The 17,151-nt window shown below is 39.8% G+C and overlaps 1 protein-coding gene across 1 annotated transcript in view; it reads left to right on the top strand.

Annotated features, from left to right (window-relative positions):
- MYLIP (myosin regulatory light chain interacting protein) overlaps positions 1-2,451 on the top strand; it is a 35,662-nt gene extending 33,211 nt beyond the window's left edge. The window contains exon 7 of the mRNA XM_063451700.1: positions 1,549-2,451. Within this exon, the coding sequence (XP_063307770.1) occupies positions 1,549-1,638 (90 nt within the window). The 3' untranslated portion in view covers positions 1,639-2,451. The remainder of the gene's footprint in view (positions 1-1,548) is intronic.
- Positions 2,452-17,151: the final 14,700 nt, after the last annotated feature.

Genomic DNA, 17,151 nt, shown 5'->3' with positions numbered 1-17,151 from the left:
TACAAAATAGTGAGATAGTAATTGTTATGCTCACCTTAGACAGAGCCTTGAATTCCTGGCTCTGAGGTTTGTTGGCAATATGCTAATTTATTGGGATAGCATTCCCCACATAGTGTTCCTGGAGGCTAGAAAGGACTATATGGACTGATATAAAAAAATAACGATTTATTGTAGAGATAAAAAATAATAAAAACAATATTAAGACTTCTCAAAAGCATATAAGCTAAAAGGTAGAAAGTCCAAGTATAAAAGTCCAAAACTCCAGCTAAACGCGTTTCACTCTTGTATGAGCTTCCTCAGTAGCTACTGAGACAGCTACTGAGGAAGCTCATACAAGAGTGAAACGCGTTTAGCTGGAGTTTTGGACTTTTATACTTGGACTTTCTACCTTTTAGCTTATATGCTTTTGAGAAGTCTTAATATTGTTTTTATTATTTTTTATCTCTACAATAAATCGTTATTTTTTTATATCAGTCCATATAGTCCTTTCTAGCCTCCAGGAACACTATGTGGGGAATGCTATCCCAATAAATTAGCATATTGCCAACAAACCTCAGAGCCAGGAATTCAAGGCTCTGTCTAAGGTGAGCATAACAATTACTATCTCACTATTTTGTATACACTATCTGTACAATACCACCTATGAGGTTCTCTCTCTCTGCTTGTTCCATATCTTCGGGAGAACATCGTTTGGGATAAAGGGGTGTGTTGCTGCCTCAAGAGCAAAAAGGAGTCACTTACGGAGCCAATAGCTTATAGGCTCCAACCCACGTGAGTGGTTTCAACCAATTGCTACTATTATTCATTTTTTATTTTTGTAAACCATCTGCACTATATTCTCTCTTTTTGTTGTTTTACTTTGTATGTACATTTGGACACATTGTATCACTATGTTGGAGGGGTGAGTATACCCCCTCATTATTTATATTAATATTCATTATAGCGCTCCACTTGCTGGTATATTGTTTATACCTTTTTATTCTTATATTTTGCACTTTATTGTGGATTAAGGTATTCCACTTTTTGTGTTGAGCTGCTTTTATTCAGGCACTTTAGTATATCACTCACTATCTCAGTAAGGGATAGTTATTGTTTTCTCTGAAGGATTGAATTCCATTTAGAAAGAAAATACAGTAGTTCTGCGTAGACAGACTGCGTATTTAACAAACCATGGTTGATTTATATTTGTTAGTAGTACATGAATGTATTAAGGTGTGTGTTTTTTTTTTTTGTTAAGACTACTGCATACCTAAACATGTAAAGGCTGATATGTTTGTCAGCTTTTGAAGTTAAACACAATTTATTGTACTGTAAATGTTTTCTAGGTTATTTCCCTAGGTAGAAATTGGCTCATTGAAATATATGGTTCCTGCAGTTACGGAGCATAGAATACCTTACAAAATAGAACTGAAATGCTTGTGTGTGAGTGTGAGGGAAATTCATGTTCAGACATACATGCAGTATTTCACTTCAGGCTGCTTTGCATTGATAATACATGATTGGTAAATGGAGAAAGAAGGTATTAAAATGTTTTCTTTTCACCCACAGTCGTGTCCTGTATGCAGAGCTTCAGTGGAGCATGTACAGCATGTATACCTTCCAACACACACAAGTCTTCTGAATCTTACTGTAATTTAAGCAAATTGACAAGCTTGCTGTGACACTTAACCGACAAAAGAACTCCATTTATGTACAGCGCCATCAACCACTCCAGAAGTGGCCAGTGGCTCATCAGCTGACGTTAGAGGAGACCTCCTGTCGCATTTGGCCAAGATGATGAATGTTGAACTTAAACTGCTAAAGAGCCATTGAAAGGCCATGCCTCAATTAACAAGTGCTACAACCATTGATTGTTGCTACAACTAAAGATTTTTGGCGAAGACCTGGAGCATGTGTCCACAAGGAGACTGATTGTAATCTGACTGTATTCTCCATTGCTTTGTCCAGTGTGTTTTACTTTTAATAGAAAAGCTTGCAGGCAATATTGTTCAGTTGTACTTTCAAGCATCAGGCCTGTTCTAGTATTCTTTTAAATCTAAATGTGACATAACAGTTGCACACATACAATAATGTGGAGTATAGAGCATTGTGTTGCAATGTGTAGAACTATACTGGTCTTGGTTTTGATTGTTATATTTTCCCCCTTGTATTATTGGATTTTAATTTTGTACAATAAGTTTGTGATTTATGATTTTTTTTTTTTTTTTTTTTTTTTAGAAAGGAAAGAGAAAGGAAAGAAAACCATTAGAAGCCAAAAAATGAGAACTTTTAGACATGGGGAATAATAGTGAAAGCACAGCCTAAACAAATAATGCCACTTCCGAAAGTAATACGGAACGTTAACATTTGGGAGTTCGGTGTTTTTGTGTTTTGTTTTTCTTCGTTTTTAGAATTTTAAGTCACCTTTTTAGCCATCTTATTATTTAACACTTGTTTCTGTCATTACAAAAAACAGAGTAGATAATGCAGTATTAGAAAAATAATACAGTAGTGAGTTTGCAATGCTAGTTTCAAGATACCATTTGTTTTCTAAGAGTGATTTAGATATATATATATTATTTTTTTTTAACACATTTTATCATTAAATTATTTCTTTTAGATTTCGAGACCCAGTTGATGCAGTGCACGATTATCTGGGTAGACGCAGTAGATTGCATAGGTCAAAGAGGAAAGTTTGTGCTGTGCTGCTTTAGTTCCCTGGCACATTAAAAACAATGATTATAACAATCATTATCCCACTGTGTCTCAAAATGTACTATATCAACAGGCTATAATTAATACTTCATTAAACACGAATTAGGTAGTCAATCAAATGATTTAATAACTGACTGGGACTGTCTAACCCAGGAGACTACCACATGGATTATTTTCCTGGTATGGCATCAATTTAAAACCAATGTAGTATTCTGTATATTCCTTCTGTGAATATGAAACTGCAGATTCGGAAATCCCTACACTAGTTTTTGGGGGGTGGGGGAGAAAGGGATGGGGTTTGCAAGCTGTGTAGATTTGTATTGTTTGTGTCTTTATTTTTGTGTTCTTCCTCTCCCATTTTCGTCCCCTGGGCATTATGGTCTGCTAGGAGATAGCGTTTTTTGCTTTTTTATGATCCGATCGAATTTGTTTTGTGTTTGTGTGTTTTTTTTTTGTTTTTTTGTTTGTTTGTTTTACCTCTTCTCACAGACCTGATTTAGCTCTTTGGGAATAGGTCAATCCAAAGATGTGAAGGAGCCAAACTCTTGCCAGAGCAAAATAAAAAACAAACACTCCTGTCTGTAGGAAAACCTAGCAGGCCTTTTATGGGTGCAATGCCAGCTAAATCAAAAGCTGGGAAATAATTACACTGTCACTTTATTGGAAAATGTTATTAATATAATGTTCTTATTGCCTTAATGTAGCAGTAAATGTGTTCTTTATGCATTTTTGTTTCTTTGCACAGACATTGTGTCAAAACTAATTAGAAAACTGCTCTACTTTTTTATTGCACATTGGCGTATATACTCAAATTCCAAGAGTTATTTATTTTTTCACTTTATAAGAAAAATGGATTTTGCTTCCACATTATGCAGGAAAGAACTCAGATGTTCAGTGTGGTAGACAACTTCTGTCCTTTTTATATTTAGTTTAATAAAGAATTTCTTAAAATTTTGGTGTTTTTGTTGTTTGTGTGTGTGTGTGTGTGTGTGTGTGTGTATGCATATGTATTCACAAGATTTTTGGAAAAGTAAACACATTATCTTAAGTGTTTGACAGAATATTCATGATTAAGTTGAGATGTTTACATTTGCTAAAACATGCTTGGGGGGGGGGGGGGCGTGGCCATCTGCCGTGCTGGCAAGATGCGTGTATGTGGAGCTCAGTATCAGCACATGATAAAGTAGGCCAATAACCCGACAAATCGCTCCTATAAACAGTCACACACACCTCTCGGACAGAGACTTCAATGGGGCGCAAAAATAAAAAATGTCGCCTTCCAGAGACAACAAAAATGACCGATATTCGTCTCTCATTTGCGAGGCGTACCCTACCGCCAAGATGATGCCTGCAGCTCCCAGTGAGGAGGAGGCCTCAGGAGACTCCCAGGATGACCGAGAGAGTCTTACCTCGCCTCCGGCAGATGCTGAAGCCCAGTATCCCGACTCAGAATTGGAGGAAGAATCATCCCCTGCAACAAAGAGGGACATAAGAGACCTCATAACAGAAATGAAGGAAGTGTGGAAGGCTGACCTGCTCTGCACTGAGAAGGAAGTTGGGAATCTCAAACAGTGGCTCACAGCAAAGGAAACCTGAGAGTGCAAGGGAGCACCAACTACAGCACTCCCATGACTCAATGCAGGATCTCTCCTCACAAGTCCAGAAACTCACATGGACTGTCACAACCATGGAAGCTCGGCATAGAAGGTGGAATATCCGCCTCCAAGGAATACCTGAAAGTGTGCCCTACTGCCCTACATCCGCTGCCTAGTGTCCACAATGGTCCTTAAAGGATGCACTGACACAACCATGATACTTTCTGCGTTCAGAATCTGAAAAGCTGCAACAGCTCCAGGAGATGCACCCAGAGACCCTATAGCAGTCACGGAGAATGTGGCGACCCGCTCCGCTATCATGTCCAGCTCCAGAGACCTGGGCACTGTGCAAATGGAGGTTAGCACTGTAGCCTTATATGGGGATCTCCCGTCCGCAGCGCTTGCGAAATGGAGACCGCTGGCACCAATTGCCAAACTACTGGACGCAGGAGTCAGGGGGTGGATGGATCCCTGGTGGTACCGCGGGGACCCAGACGCTTATCCTGTCCTCCACTGATGACTAAATGAGGTTCCTCCGTCAGTTGAACTTACCAGAGGCAGACAAGGATGAATCCAGGGATGAAGGCAATGTATTGCAGCATGGGGCCAAAGAAAAGCTTGTCATACTCTTTCCTTTGGACAGCTCACAGCCGTCAAACTTCAGCGCAAGACAAACCAAGCACTGAGCACTTGCTACAAACGCTGATTCTCCTGGTTCCACAATGTTACTGTTTATGGTCTATAGATTAGACTAATGTATAATGTTCTTTGATACCATATGTGTGAGAATACCATAATTTCCTAAACTTTGTTCGGACAATATTTTGTTTATTTTCCCATTTTCGTTTATTTGTGCGGTCGTTTTCAAATTACCGAACCACCGACCACCCCTCTGGCTCATTATTACAAAAGGAAATCATCAATTAAGCGCTCTCCCTGTGTGACCCCTGAACTGACCTGGGTGATTTTTGGATATGTTGGTCACCCAGATCAGGGCTATCAGGGGATGTGACATTTATGGGGGTCCTGTATGTTTTGGGGTGTTTTCTAAGTTTTGGGGAAATTATGTTCCCTCTGCCTAGAGATAATTAAGTTATTACTTTATCTGACCCAGTTAAAGAGAGGAGGGAAATAACTGTTTGTACTGGAAGTGTCACTGTTTGTTTGTCCCTGTACTGTCATTGGCTGCAATAAGTTATGTCCCTGTCTTCCATCAGGTCCAGGGTGTGTTCCTCTTGCCAGGAGAATTGTATAAAAGCCAGTGTGGCACAATAAAGATTCATTCCTGTTACACCCTTCATCAAGTTTCCGCTGATGTTTGGGTACCTGTTCACTACTTTGGGGGATTCTGCTGGGAAAGAGACGAATGGAGACCCAAACTGCGAGCTATAATCACGCATGCTCTTAGCAGTTTGGGTAAAAACAGACGAACCACTAGCTACCACATCAGGGTTCGTTACAATATGCTCTTAGTCACTACTCCAAATTGATTGCTCAATAGCCAACATTGCAGCCCCACAAATAATTATTATTGTTATAACCATGTTATTACTGTCATACCATGGCAAAGTTGTATCCTGAGTATCAAAACTCTAATAAAACACAATAAAAAAAACAAAAATACTAAAGCAGTTGCACAGGGCAGCACTGGATATTTCTGCCTGTCACTTGATGGCGAAGGCAGAGTGTAACGTGAGGATGTGACATTACGTCCTAGTGTTAAGGTCCGCCCTCCCCGTAGAGTGACCCAGACGGTTTTTGGTGCTCAAAAAGTAGTACGGAATCCGAACTGAGCTGAAGGGCAGCACACTTCTTTTGATTACTAGCTTCAAGATGGTGTCTGGTTTTTATAGAGTTAGAAGACCATTCACCTGGAAACCTTAATCCTGGAAGGGCAATTGGATGTGGTTTGAATGTTTAGAACTTCCTAAACCAGTTATTTCCCCGGTTATTTTTTATTTTTATTTTCTATTGCATTAAGAAGTGGTTTTTATTCATTAAAAATGTAATGCTCTTTATCAACATTATCTGGTATGGCAAAACTCCTCAGTTAGAATTTCGTTGGTGATATTACTGTGTTCAGCTACTGTTCTCCCTTATTTCTGCATATGCCTCCAGGGTCTACATCTCTCCTGAGCTGTGGCTCACTTCCTCAGCTCTGTCTTTGTGAGTATTTTTTTTTTTTTTTTAAACAAATGGCTGATTTTCTCAGCAAACTGACTTTCTACGGTTAGGTATATAAAAACAAATGGATACAGCTTCTGAAAGTAAAGACTACAGCTCAAACTATTTCAGTATAACTGACTTTGGTAGCAACACTATCAGTTTCATGAACAGGATCACTTGACTGTAACTCACTAAATTATAATCACTCTTTCTGTAAGCCGCTTTATCTGGAAGGAATGCTGTAACTGAAGCACAGAGATAAGCTTAGTGTGAGTTATATTATAAAAGGACAATAATCCCTTTCCTGAACAGCTTTTTCTTTTTCTTTTTTTCTCTCCTTCTCATTGTAAAATTTCTGCGAATACAAACAAGTGCTGCAGAATAAAGGAAATCTGATCCAGAAAACAAAACCATTCTTTTAGTTTTGCCCTTCGTGCATTTGGAAAAGCTTAAAGTGGACTCACATTGATCTGTAATGAGTCTGAAGCCGTTAAAAGACCAAATTCATGCACCATGGATAAGCATGTACAGCAACCATGCTCATGTCTTTTAGATGCTTCACCCATGAAAAAAATAACTCACAAGCTTACTCTAGCTTGCCAAGTATTTTGAATTACTATATAAATTTTTGTAATATTTCTATAATGTATTAAATAGGAATTCAACTATAGCCTACGGTGTCCCTTTAAGCAAAAGAATCTCAAAATTTAGTGAAAGACCACGTGAAATTAGAAACTGAATGCTAGTTATTTCTTTTTCAGCAGGCTTATTTGAACAGACTTGTTGTAATTTGACTCTTGTCAGTAGCTGAATCATCGACTTAGAATTCATTAATTCATTGAGTATAATCAGAACTTTGAGGCCAAAGTGCAGCTGTCATCTGCTTCAACCTTGACACGGGAAGATTTTGCTAACCTTTCCGGCACACTCAAAGAGTAATATTTAAAAATTTAAAAAATATATATATATATATCAGATGTTACAAAGTACAATATGCAATCCATTTTAGCCATATTGTGTTTGCTCATGGAACAAAGAGATCCTCAAATGTCATCTCATCTTAGCAATAAACTGAAAACATCCTCTAACAATATATTAGGTAAAGCTTCTACTAGATTTACCCGGTGTACCCACACTCAATTCTGCTAAACTTAGGTGCTTGGCAACCAGACTGAAAAAATGAATGTGAAATTAGTGATTCATATTGTTAAGGCCTTTAACGATCCACTAATGTGAATGTCAGCCAGTTGCCTGATGGGCTTACAGTGTTATTTATTAATTTCAGAATTCCCAGGAATCCAAAACAAATTCAAGGCTAACTTCAAAATGTAGTCCAAAATAGCCATATTGGAAAATTATTTAATTCTCTTTTCATTTTAACTTCTTTGTCCTTAAATGTAATATTAACTTTAAATTGACTTATAATTCCTGTCATTTCTCACTTAAATTGAATCTCTAATAACAAAAAAACAAAACATCTGGATGACAAGTTCCCAAGCAATTAAGTATAAATATAATCTCTGCACTGTAATAGCAAAATCTCCAGCCAATGTATAGATTAATATTAATTTGCCTGACTATTACTCCCAGGAGATGTTTTTCAGACACTACACACTGGACTGGATGAAGCACTTTTCAAGGAACTGTCTTGTTCCCAAATACTGCACCCCACAATGCCAAGCATGCAGGTGAAAGCTAGGTGTTGTGGGGTGCCATTGGTTCATTTGGGGGAATAAATGCTCGCCCCACTGCTCATGGTATGATAGTCATAGACTAGATAACAGTAGAGCCCAGAAAGTGTGAACTATGTATAATACGAGTCATCTACTAGTTATTATAATTTATAGATTACACTCTTTAAATGGTTTCTCCAATCACCATGACCACTTCAGTGCTTAAAACACCAGGTTTGCTTGTTTTTTGTTTTTTTTTGTTGTTGTTTTTTTAAACCCTCCCACCTCCTCCTGACTCCCTATCTCCCCTCGTGGGTCCAGAGCATGTGCATGTGCTCTGAAGTGGAGAAATTGTCAATCACAGGCTTCTCTCCGAGGAGCCAGTGATTGGACCACACTAGGTCCATGCAATGTCAGCTGGAAGCATGGAAGTCAGCGCCGAGACTTTTTTTGAAGCTTATGTTAGAAACAGTGAGGTGTACTTTATTTATAGTGCTCAAATTGGCATTTTACACCAAACGGTCCCCCCCACCCCCCCCCCAAAGGATTGGAGTAACCCTTTAAAGTGACACCAAGTCATGCTATTTCTGAGAGCTGCTCTTTGAGGACCACCTGATTGCCCCATTAGATTGATAGTTAATCTATTTACAGTAATCTTATCTATAAACTCAGCATTAGTAATATTAAGCAATATTTAATTAATTATTACTTACATCTTATTTTTCATAAAAAGCATGCAATGGCTTAAGGACATAATTTCAAATGATCAGTTGTATTCAATGTGAGGGGCTATTTTTTAATTTTTTTTAATGGAACTACAAAAAAGAGGACATATAATTTTTTTAAAAATCTGTTGAATGATAACAGCTTAGTTTAGTAAAAAAAAAAAAAAAACACGATTAAAAAGCATGTATATGTAGAGCACATACAGTGAACAAAAATACAAAAACTCAATTTAGAAAAATATATGAATTACCAACATGGAATATTGGGATTGAACCACATTTTCTTAGTCATTTATAAATAATGACGTAAAGTGCACAAACTAAGAATATATTACGCAGATGGTTATTATATAGAATGTTAAAACTAATTGCAAGTTTATAGCATTATACACCCATCTAAATTATATGCATGTTTCTATATCTGTATATATGTATCATGTCATGTCTATATATATATATACTGTAATTAATACATAAAGAATTTTAATTGGATCATTACAACCTGTTCCTCTTCTTTTAGTATTCAGTTTGACTTGACCCTACCCTTTTTATTTGCGTACTACTAGCATTTATTATAGTACGTGCTGTTTACCAGTACATTCCATCCTGCATGTTTGTCTGCTGTAACCCATTTTTTAGTTATCGCTGGTGAAAATAGTACTGTTGTTGGCGTTAAAGCTTTCAAAAGATGGTTTGTACAATGAATAATTTGCAGTTGAAGAAAAAAACAAAAACGTAATCGTAATATTTATTTGAAACAAGGGTTGCATTGGAAGAACATGGAATTGTGGCTGAACAGCAATTTTGCATATACACTAGGGTTCAGGGAAACCTAAATAGAATGAACTTTGTTACCTTTTACGTATATTAATTCACGCTTTACAGAAATATTGAGGGGATACAAGAATGCAGCATAATATAGCATGCAGGATCTTGCAATCCTTCCGATACATTCCCAGAAATTACACTAAAAGCTCAAATAAAAATGTTAGGTAGATATTTTATAGTAATTGAAATATTTATGTCTGAGTTGTAGAGCCATTTGTTTTCTACTCTTGAAAGTTTCTCTTGATGTACAAGACATACATTTTCTCTCACAAGGTAAGGATCACTATTATGGTGACAATGCACAGTGCAACACACACAGTGAACTATTTAAAGTCAAAGTACGCAGTGTTGTGGCTGCTGGTGATTTTTACAACATGGTTGGAAACAAGACTTCACCCCTGGAATATGGATCCACTTCCTAGTTAAAGACATCCAGCCTCCAGAACTGGTGGGCTGTCTTTGGAGAAAATGAGACAGAAAAAGAAGATTGGAGAGAGGGAAAGAATGGAAGTAAAAGAGAGAGGAGAAAGAGAGTGAGAGAAATGGGAAATGGAAGAGAGAGAGGCTGAATGTGAGAGCAACACAGAAAGAAAAGGTAATGAGGAAGGGGATGTGAAGCAGAGAAAGATAGATAATGAAAGTGTGGAAGAGAGACAGATAGGTAAAAGGGAGAGAAAGGCATAAGTGAAAGATAAGAGGAGAACATTATGAGAGAGAGACATGAGTGCAACAGAAAGAAAAACAGGATGAATGTGAAACAAAGGGGGGGGGGAAGAATAGAAATAAGTGAAAGCGGGAATGAAAGTGTGAGGGGTCGGGTAATAGATTAATGGCAGCAAGAATCTAGTTAAATAAACATCAAACGTAAAAATGAAATCCTCTGCAATTCTTTGTGTGAAGGATCCTTAAAGGGCTATATGGATAGTAAAGGGTTACTCCAGCCATTTTGAGGGGATAGCTAATCTCTATAAAATGTCCTCTTAGGCACTATGAAGTAGGTTTCCTGACCCCTCCCCGCTTGCAGAATAACGCAAAGGGAAACTTTAGCTTAACTGGAATCCAGCACCGGGCAAAGCTCCCAGCTCTGATTTCCATGTCTTCATCTGACAAAATATCAGCCTCATGCTGTCCAATCACAGAGCCAGTGAAGGGAAGATGGATACCTTCATTTAAAAAAATAATAAAAGAAGCAGTGGGAGGCGGGATGGAGCACCCACATGGATGGAGGGGAAAACAGTCTTTCCTCTGCAGACACGCTGCCTTCAGATGCAAAATATGCACAGAATTGACATTAGGCAGTTCGAAAAAGGGTTTTGGGTTGCCAATGTTACAAGTGTTGGGGGTGCAACTAGCCCCTGGAACTCAATTAAAAATATCTCTGTATGTACAGTGTTTCAAGCAGAAACACTGCACATATTGACTTCTACCACCAAGACAACTTCAAATCACTGAAGTGATTATGCTGGTTGGAGTAGCCCTATAAGAATGACCCATCACATGTAGCAAAGCAGGTATGTGGCAAAACCCCTACTGAGTACCCACACTTATAGCCCAAGCTGGGACTATTTTATAGGCCTAATAATATAATAGAAAGGAAATCTTCAACCATCTCACATCTAACTCCAGATCTTAATATATGTCTAACTACACAGAACACATGGTGCTAATAAATGTTTAAAGGGACACTATAGTCACCTGATCAACTTTAGCTTAATGAAGCACTTTTGGTGTATATAACATGCCCCTGCAGCCTCACTGCTCAATCCTCTGCCATTTAGGAGTTAAATCCCTTTGTTTATGAACCCTAGTCACACCTCCCTGCATGTCACTTGTACAGCCTTCCATAAACACTTCCTGTAAAGAGAGCCCTATTTAGGCTTTCTTTATTGCAAGTTCTGTTTAATTAAGATTTTCTTATCCCCTGCTATGTTAATAGCTTGCTAGACCCTACAAGAGCCTCCTGTATGTGATTAAAGTTCAATTTAGAGATTATGATACAATTATTTAAGGTAAATTACATCTGTTTGAAAGTGAAACCTGTTTTTTTTTCATGCAGGCTCTGTCAATCATAGCCAGGGGAGGTGTGGCTAGGGCTGCATAAACAGAAACAAAGTGATTTAACTCCTAAATGACAGTGAATTGAGCAGTGAAATTGCAGGGGAATGATCTATACACTAAAATTGCTTTATTTAGCTAAAGTAATTTAGGTGACTATAGTGTTCCTTTAAAACAGCCAATTCTTCCATATTGTCTTCTGTGTAAGGTACCTTTCCTGTACTTTACTGCTATAGGATCCAGCCTGTAGACCTGTACAGGAACATTTCAGTCATACTTACGATAATTGTCGTGAGATTCATGGGACAGTCTCAGTTTTTGGCCTCCTGCTATATTTTTGTTTTCCGGACTCTGTCTTGTGTTTTGAAAATGTAGTTGGAAACTAATTGGATGACTGTCATTTTTAAAAATTAAAACGATTATTATTATTATAATTATTATTATTTCTAAAGCTCCAACAAATTCTACAGCGCTGTACAATGGGTGGACTAACAGACATGTCTTTGTAATTAGATGAGTTGGACACACAGGAACAGAGTGATTGCTCAATGAGCTTACATGCTAGAGGGAGTGGGGTATCGTAATACAAAAGGTAATAAAAGTAGATAGGTAGAATAGTATTTGCAGAGGGCTTAGTGTTTTATTTTTAGATTACAGTTGCAGAAGAGGAATCAGGAGAAGTGGAGGGAAGCTGTTAACAGTTTCATTGATACGCTTTCCTGAAGAAGGGAGTTTCAATGATTTTTTGATGGAATGGAGACTGTGTGAGAGTGTAACGGACAAGGGAAGGAAGTTCTACAGGGGCGGTATAGCTCTAGAGAAGTTTTGGAGGTGAGCATCAGATGTGAGAGTGTGAATAGAGGATAGACGTAGGTTTTCGTAGGGACTTAGTCGGGACATACTTGTGTATTAGTGAGGATAGGTGTTATGTAGAGATTTGTAAGCAAGTGCCAGAATTTTAAATTGAGCCCAATATTGAATGGGAAGCCAATGCAGGAACAGAGTGGGGGGTGCAGGTGGACAAGAAGATATGTCTCACCCAGGGCCGGCGCGTCCATAAGGCGGCACAGGCGGCCGCCTTAGGGCGCACCGGCTCAGGGGGCGCAAAATTCCAGTGACCGGCAGGAGGGAAGTGCTCCCTCCTGCCAGGTCACCTTCTGGATCCTTGGCGCGGCGTGCAGCTGAATTGGATTCCGAGGTGGCGAGGGAGCTCTGATCTCTCTGATCTGCTCCCTCGCAGACTGTTTTCTGACGTCATATGACGTCATATTCCGGCTCCCGCGGCATCAGAAAATAGCCTGCGAGGGAGCAGGTCAGAGAGATCAGAGCTCCCTCGCCACCTCGGAATCCAATTCAGCCGCACGCCTCCCAGCAGCCCCACTGGACCACCAATGAGAGACCCACGCCAGCTCTCCAGGTAGGGAGGCTGGGTGGGAAATTTAAATTAAATTTATATTATTAATTACTGTGTGTGTGTGTGTGTGTCTGTGTGTGTGAGTGAGTGTGTCTGTCGGTGTATGTGTGTCTGTCAGTATGTGTGTGTCTGTGAGTTTGTGTGTGTGTGTGTGTGTGTGTATGTGAGGATGTGTGTCTGTGTGTGTGTCTGTCAGTGTGTGTGTGTGCATGTGAGTATGCGTGTCTGTCAGTGTGTGAGTGAGTGTGTCTGCCAGTGTGTGTGTGTGCGTGCATGTGAGTATGTGCGTTTGTCAGTGTGTGTGTGTGAGTATGTGTGTCTGTGAGTTTGTGTGTGTGTGAGTGTGTCTGTGAGTTTGTGTGTGTGTGAGTGTGTCTGTCAGTGTGTGTGTGTGTGCATGTGAGTCTGTCAGTGTCTGTGTGAGTATGTGTGTCTGTGTGTGTGTGTGAGTATGTGTGTCTGTGAGTGTGTCTGTCAGTGTGTGTGTGCATGTGAGTATGTGTGTCTGTCAGTGCGTGAGTATGTGTGTCTTTGAGTTTGTGTGTGTGAGTGTGTCTGTCAGTGTGTGTGTGCATGTGAGTATGTGTGTCTGTCAGTGTGTGTGTGAGTATGTGTGTCTGTGAGTTTGTGTGTGTGTGTGTGTCTGTCAGTGTGTGTGTGAGTGAGTGTGTCTGTCAGTGTGTGGGGGGGTGTTCATGTGAGTATGTGAGTATGTGTGTCTGTCAGTGTGTGTTTGTCAATGAGTCTGTCAGTGTTTGTGTGTCTGTCAGTGTGCGTGTGAGTGTCTGTCAATGAATGAGTGTGTCAGATAAGTGAGTCTGGCTGTCAGAGACGTCTGTGTGTTTGTCATTGAGTGTGTGTGACTGTCAGTATTTATACACCCCTGACTGTAGCGTGGCCAAGCGGAGTGTACCGTGGTACAGGAACTTCTGTTTCCTGTACCTGGCAGGACTGACAGGTAAAGCTCACTGTATTGGGATTCGCTCCGCTCAGCCACGCTACAAGAAAGGTAGGAGGCACACCAGGAAGGGGAGGGGACCACTATGGGGGTGGGTGGCGCACCAAGGGACAGGGAGAGGAGGGGAGAGATACCCTAAGGTACAGGAAAAGGAGGTAGGGGGGGAGAGGAACACTAAGCGACAGGGAACAGAGGGGGGAGGGGAGAGGAACACTAAGGGACAGGGAAAGGAGGAGAGAGGGGAGAGGAACAGTAAGGGTCAGAGAAGGGAGGGGACCATTAAGGGACGGGGAGAGGGGCTGGATGTGAAAGAAACACACAGCGGGCTTGAGAAGGAAAGAGAGACACACAAAGGAGCTGGGAAGAGTAAAAGACACAAAGGGGCTGGGAGAAAAGGAGTCACACAAAGGGGCTGGGAGGAGTAAGACACACAAAATGTGGGAGGATGTAAGAGTCATACAAAGAGGAGAGATAGGAGACACAAAGGCAAAAATAGGAGATAAAATACACTAAAGGGAGTCAGATATTTAAAAGACGCGATAAGAAACACAAAAGGGAGGTTAAGAGGCACACAGGTGAAGATGTTTTGGGGGGGGCGGAAAAATGCATCTTCGTCTATGTACCCAAAATTCTTTGCACCGGCCCTGGTCTCACCGCATGTTCATTATAGATTAGATAGCGAGTAACCGGAGTGCCTACTACTACTGTTAGTGAGCAGTGTCTACCAACTACAAAATTTCAGCTGTAGCTATAGCTACTGGCGGCTGCTGCGTAAGAGCTACCAGCTACTGCTAAGCAAGTTGCTAGTCAGTCACAAGTGAGTAATTTTTTAAGGGTTCCCATTATTCTCTATGGTCAATTGCTCTTTTGTGAACTGCTTACTTGATTGTTCTGGTGCAAAGTGTCCCTGAAACATTTCTTCAAATGTTTGCAACTTTGGTTTCAACCATGATTAGCAACAAGTCATTTTAAATACTTACTATCCATCTGCACTACACGTTACTACTAATATATGCTGAAACCAACCACCAGCAGGTACTTAAGTGTTCTCCATATCAGGTTCATCATTGATTCCATGCTGGCACTCCATGCAACAGCCTCTGTATTTGCAGTCATAAGTGGCCCCTTAGCATTCACCTTCAACATGTCTGATGACCTCCTTGCTGCATACCTTCACTATGGGTTTCCATTCATTGTTCCCACCAGTGGGGAGAAAAAACAGAGAGAGCCCACATCAAGATCAAGATCAAGCTCTGGACAAAAACGAGCTGCACAACCACTGCCATCCATCTGAGTTATGTAACAAACATTGACCGAGAATCCTGTAATAATTAACACCCGTGGAGGCTGCTGGAATATCTTGATGGCTCATACCAATTCCAACTAGTAAACCTACTTATGACAGAGTCTGCCAATTCCACTCCTGATAGCATATAGTAGACTTGGAAATTTGTTTCATTCATAAATGCCATTTGTCTGTAAGTTTTCAGTTATAATGAATGTTTATTATTATTTTTAATTATTATTGCAAGTGATGTGGTGCTTACCAAGCACCCCTACAGATGAGCACTTCATTAAACTTGAAATGTCTGAGGTCAAGGGCTTATTGATGACGAGGCATAGAGCTTATACCTGTATAGTGATGATAACAATCCCTACAGAAAGAATGGTTTCATCCATCTTATTTCTGGGATAGTGGCCAAGTGATTCATTACCTGCCACTTAGGAATCCACATTGCCTTGTGGTTCTGTGTATGGTGCTCACAGCCTTTTCATTTTGTTTCAGGTGTATATGGGTTCCCTTAAGGTACTAATTTCCTCTGTGCAAAATTTGCTGAACCTAATAAAAAAAAGATAAGAATGAATGAGAAGTGAGAAGATAAACCGACGGATGGAATAAATATATATAATCAACAAAAACTAGAAACAAGTATGATACCAATCTGTTTAAAGGTTATGTGTTGGAATATAACCTTTGGAAGCCACACTACAAAGAAATTCCGTAGAAATATTTTTTGATTGCTGTCACAATGATTTTGTTCTCGCTATAAAATATTGAAAGAATAACATGCAGGTAAATGAGTAATTCCATAATAACAGAATATGCTTTGTTAACTAAATGGATTTTGTTCAAATATTCTGCATAAGTCTCATTCATTTTAATTAATGTATTTGTCTATACAGTTACATGTGTGCAGAGTCCTGCCCAGAAGATTTATGATGATACAACATTTTACTCACTAGTCACCAAAGAATTGGTTTGTAGGAACAATCTAACATTAGGAATACAAACATGTACTCCTAATGTTAGAGTGTTTTCACATCTATTTATATTACAGGAACACTACCATGTTAGGAACACAAACATGTATTCCTGACACTATATTGCTAAAATAACTATTTATGCCCCCGCTCTCTTTGCAATAAAAATGTGATTTAACTCACCTTTTGTCCCACGCAGAGCCAGTCTCGCTGCGGCTCCATGGCTAAGCTCATCAAACCTGCTGATCTCAGTCACTTCAATGCTTCGGGAGGCTACTGCACATGTGCAGCCAAATGAAGCACTGCATCAATCTGCATCACCTCATAGAGATTCATTGAATAAATTCAGCATCTCCATGCAGAGTGTGGAGACACTGAATGCCTGTGCTGCACACTACATTAAATTGTAGTTCTAGTGACTATAGTGTCCCTTTTAGGTACTGATACCGGAGAAACTGACGGAAGCCAAGCACAGAGAGATGGACACAGGTTTCTTCAGGAAGGAAGAGATTCTTTATTGGATCACCGATCGGGACTCAGAGGGACTAACGTCACCAAAATACAGCAAGTTCTGAGCCCCGGACAATAGTGCAGGCTCCTTATATAGGCACATAACTCCTCCCATATTAAGCTCCACCCGCACATTCTCTTAACCAATCAACACAAATAAGAATTAACTTCCTGTTTGACCGCATGGCTTGTCCAGCACAATGGAGGAGGGGGAATACTACATCCTGTATTCTTGCACATGCTCCGTACACTACTGATCGTATCTTGCCTC

Source organism: Pelobates fuscus, chromosome 4, assembly GCF_036172605.1.
Source record: "Pelobates fuscus isolate aPelFus1 chromosome 4, aPelFus1.pri, whole genome shotgun sequence".
Taxonomy (NCBI): Eukaryota; Metazoa; Chordata; class Amphibia; order Anura; family Pelobatidae; genus Pelobates; species Pelobates fuscus.
This window is presented reverse-complemented; position numbering and strand designations above follow the sequence as displayed.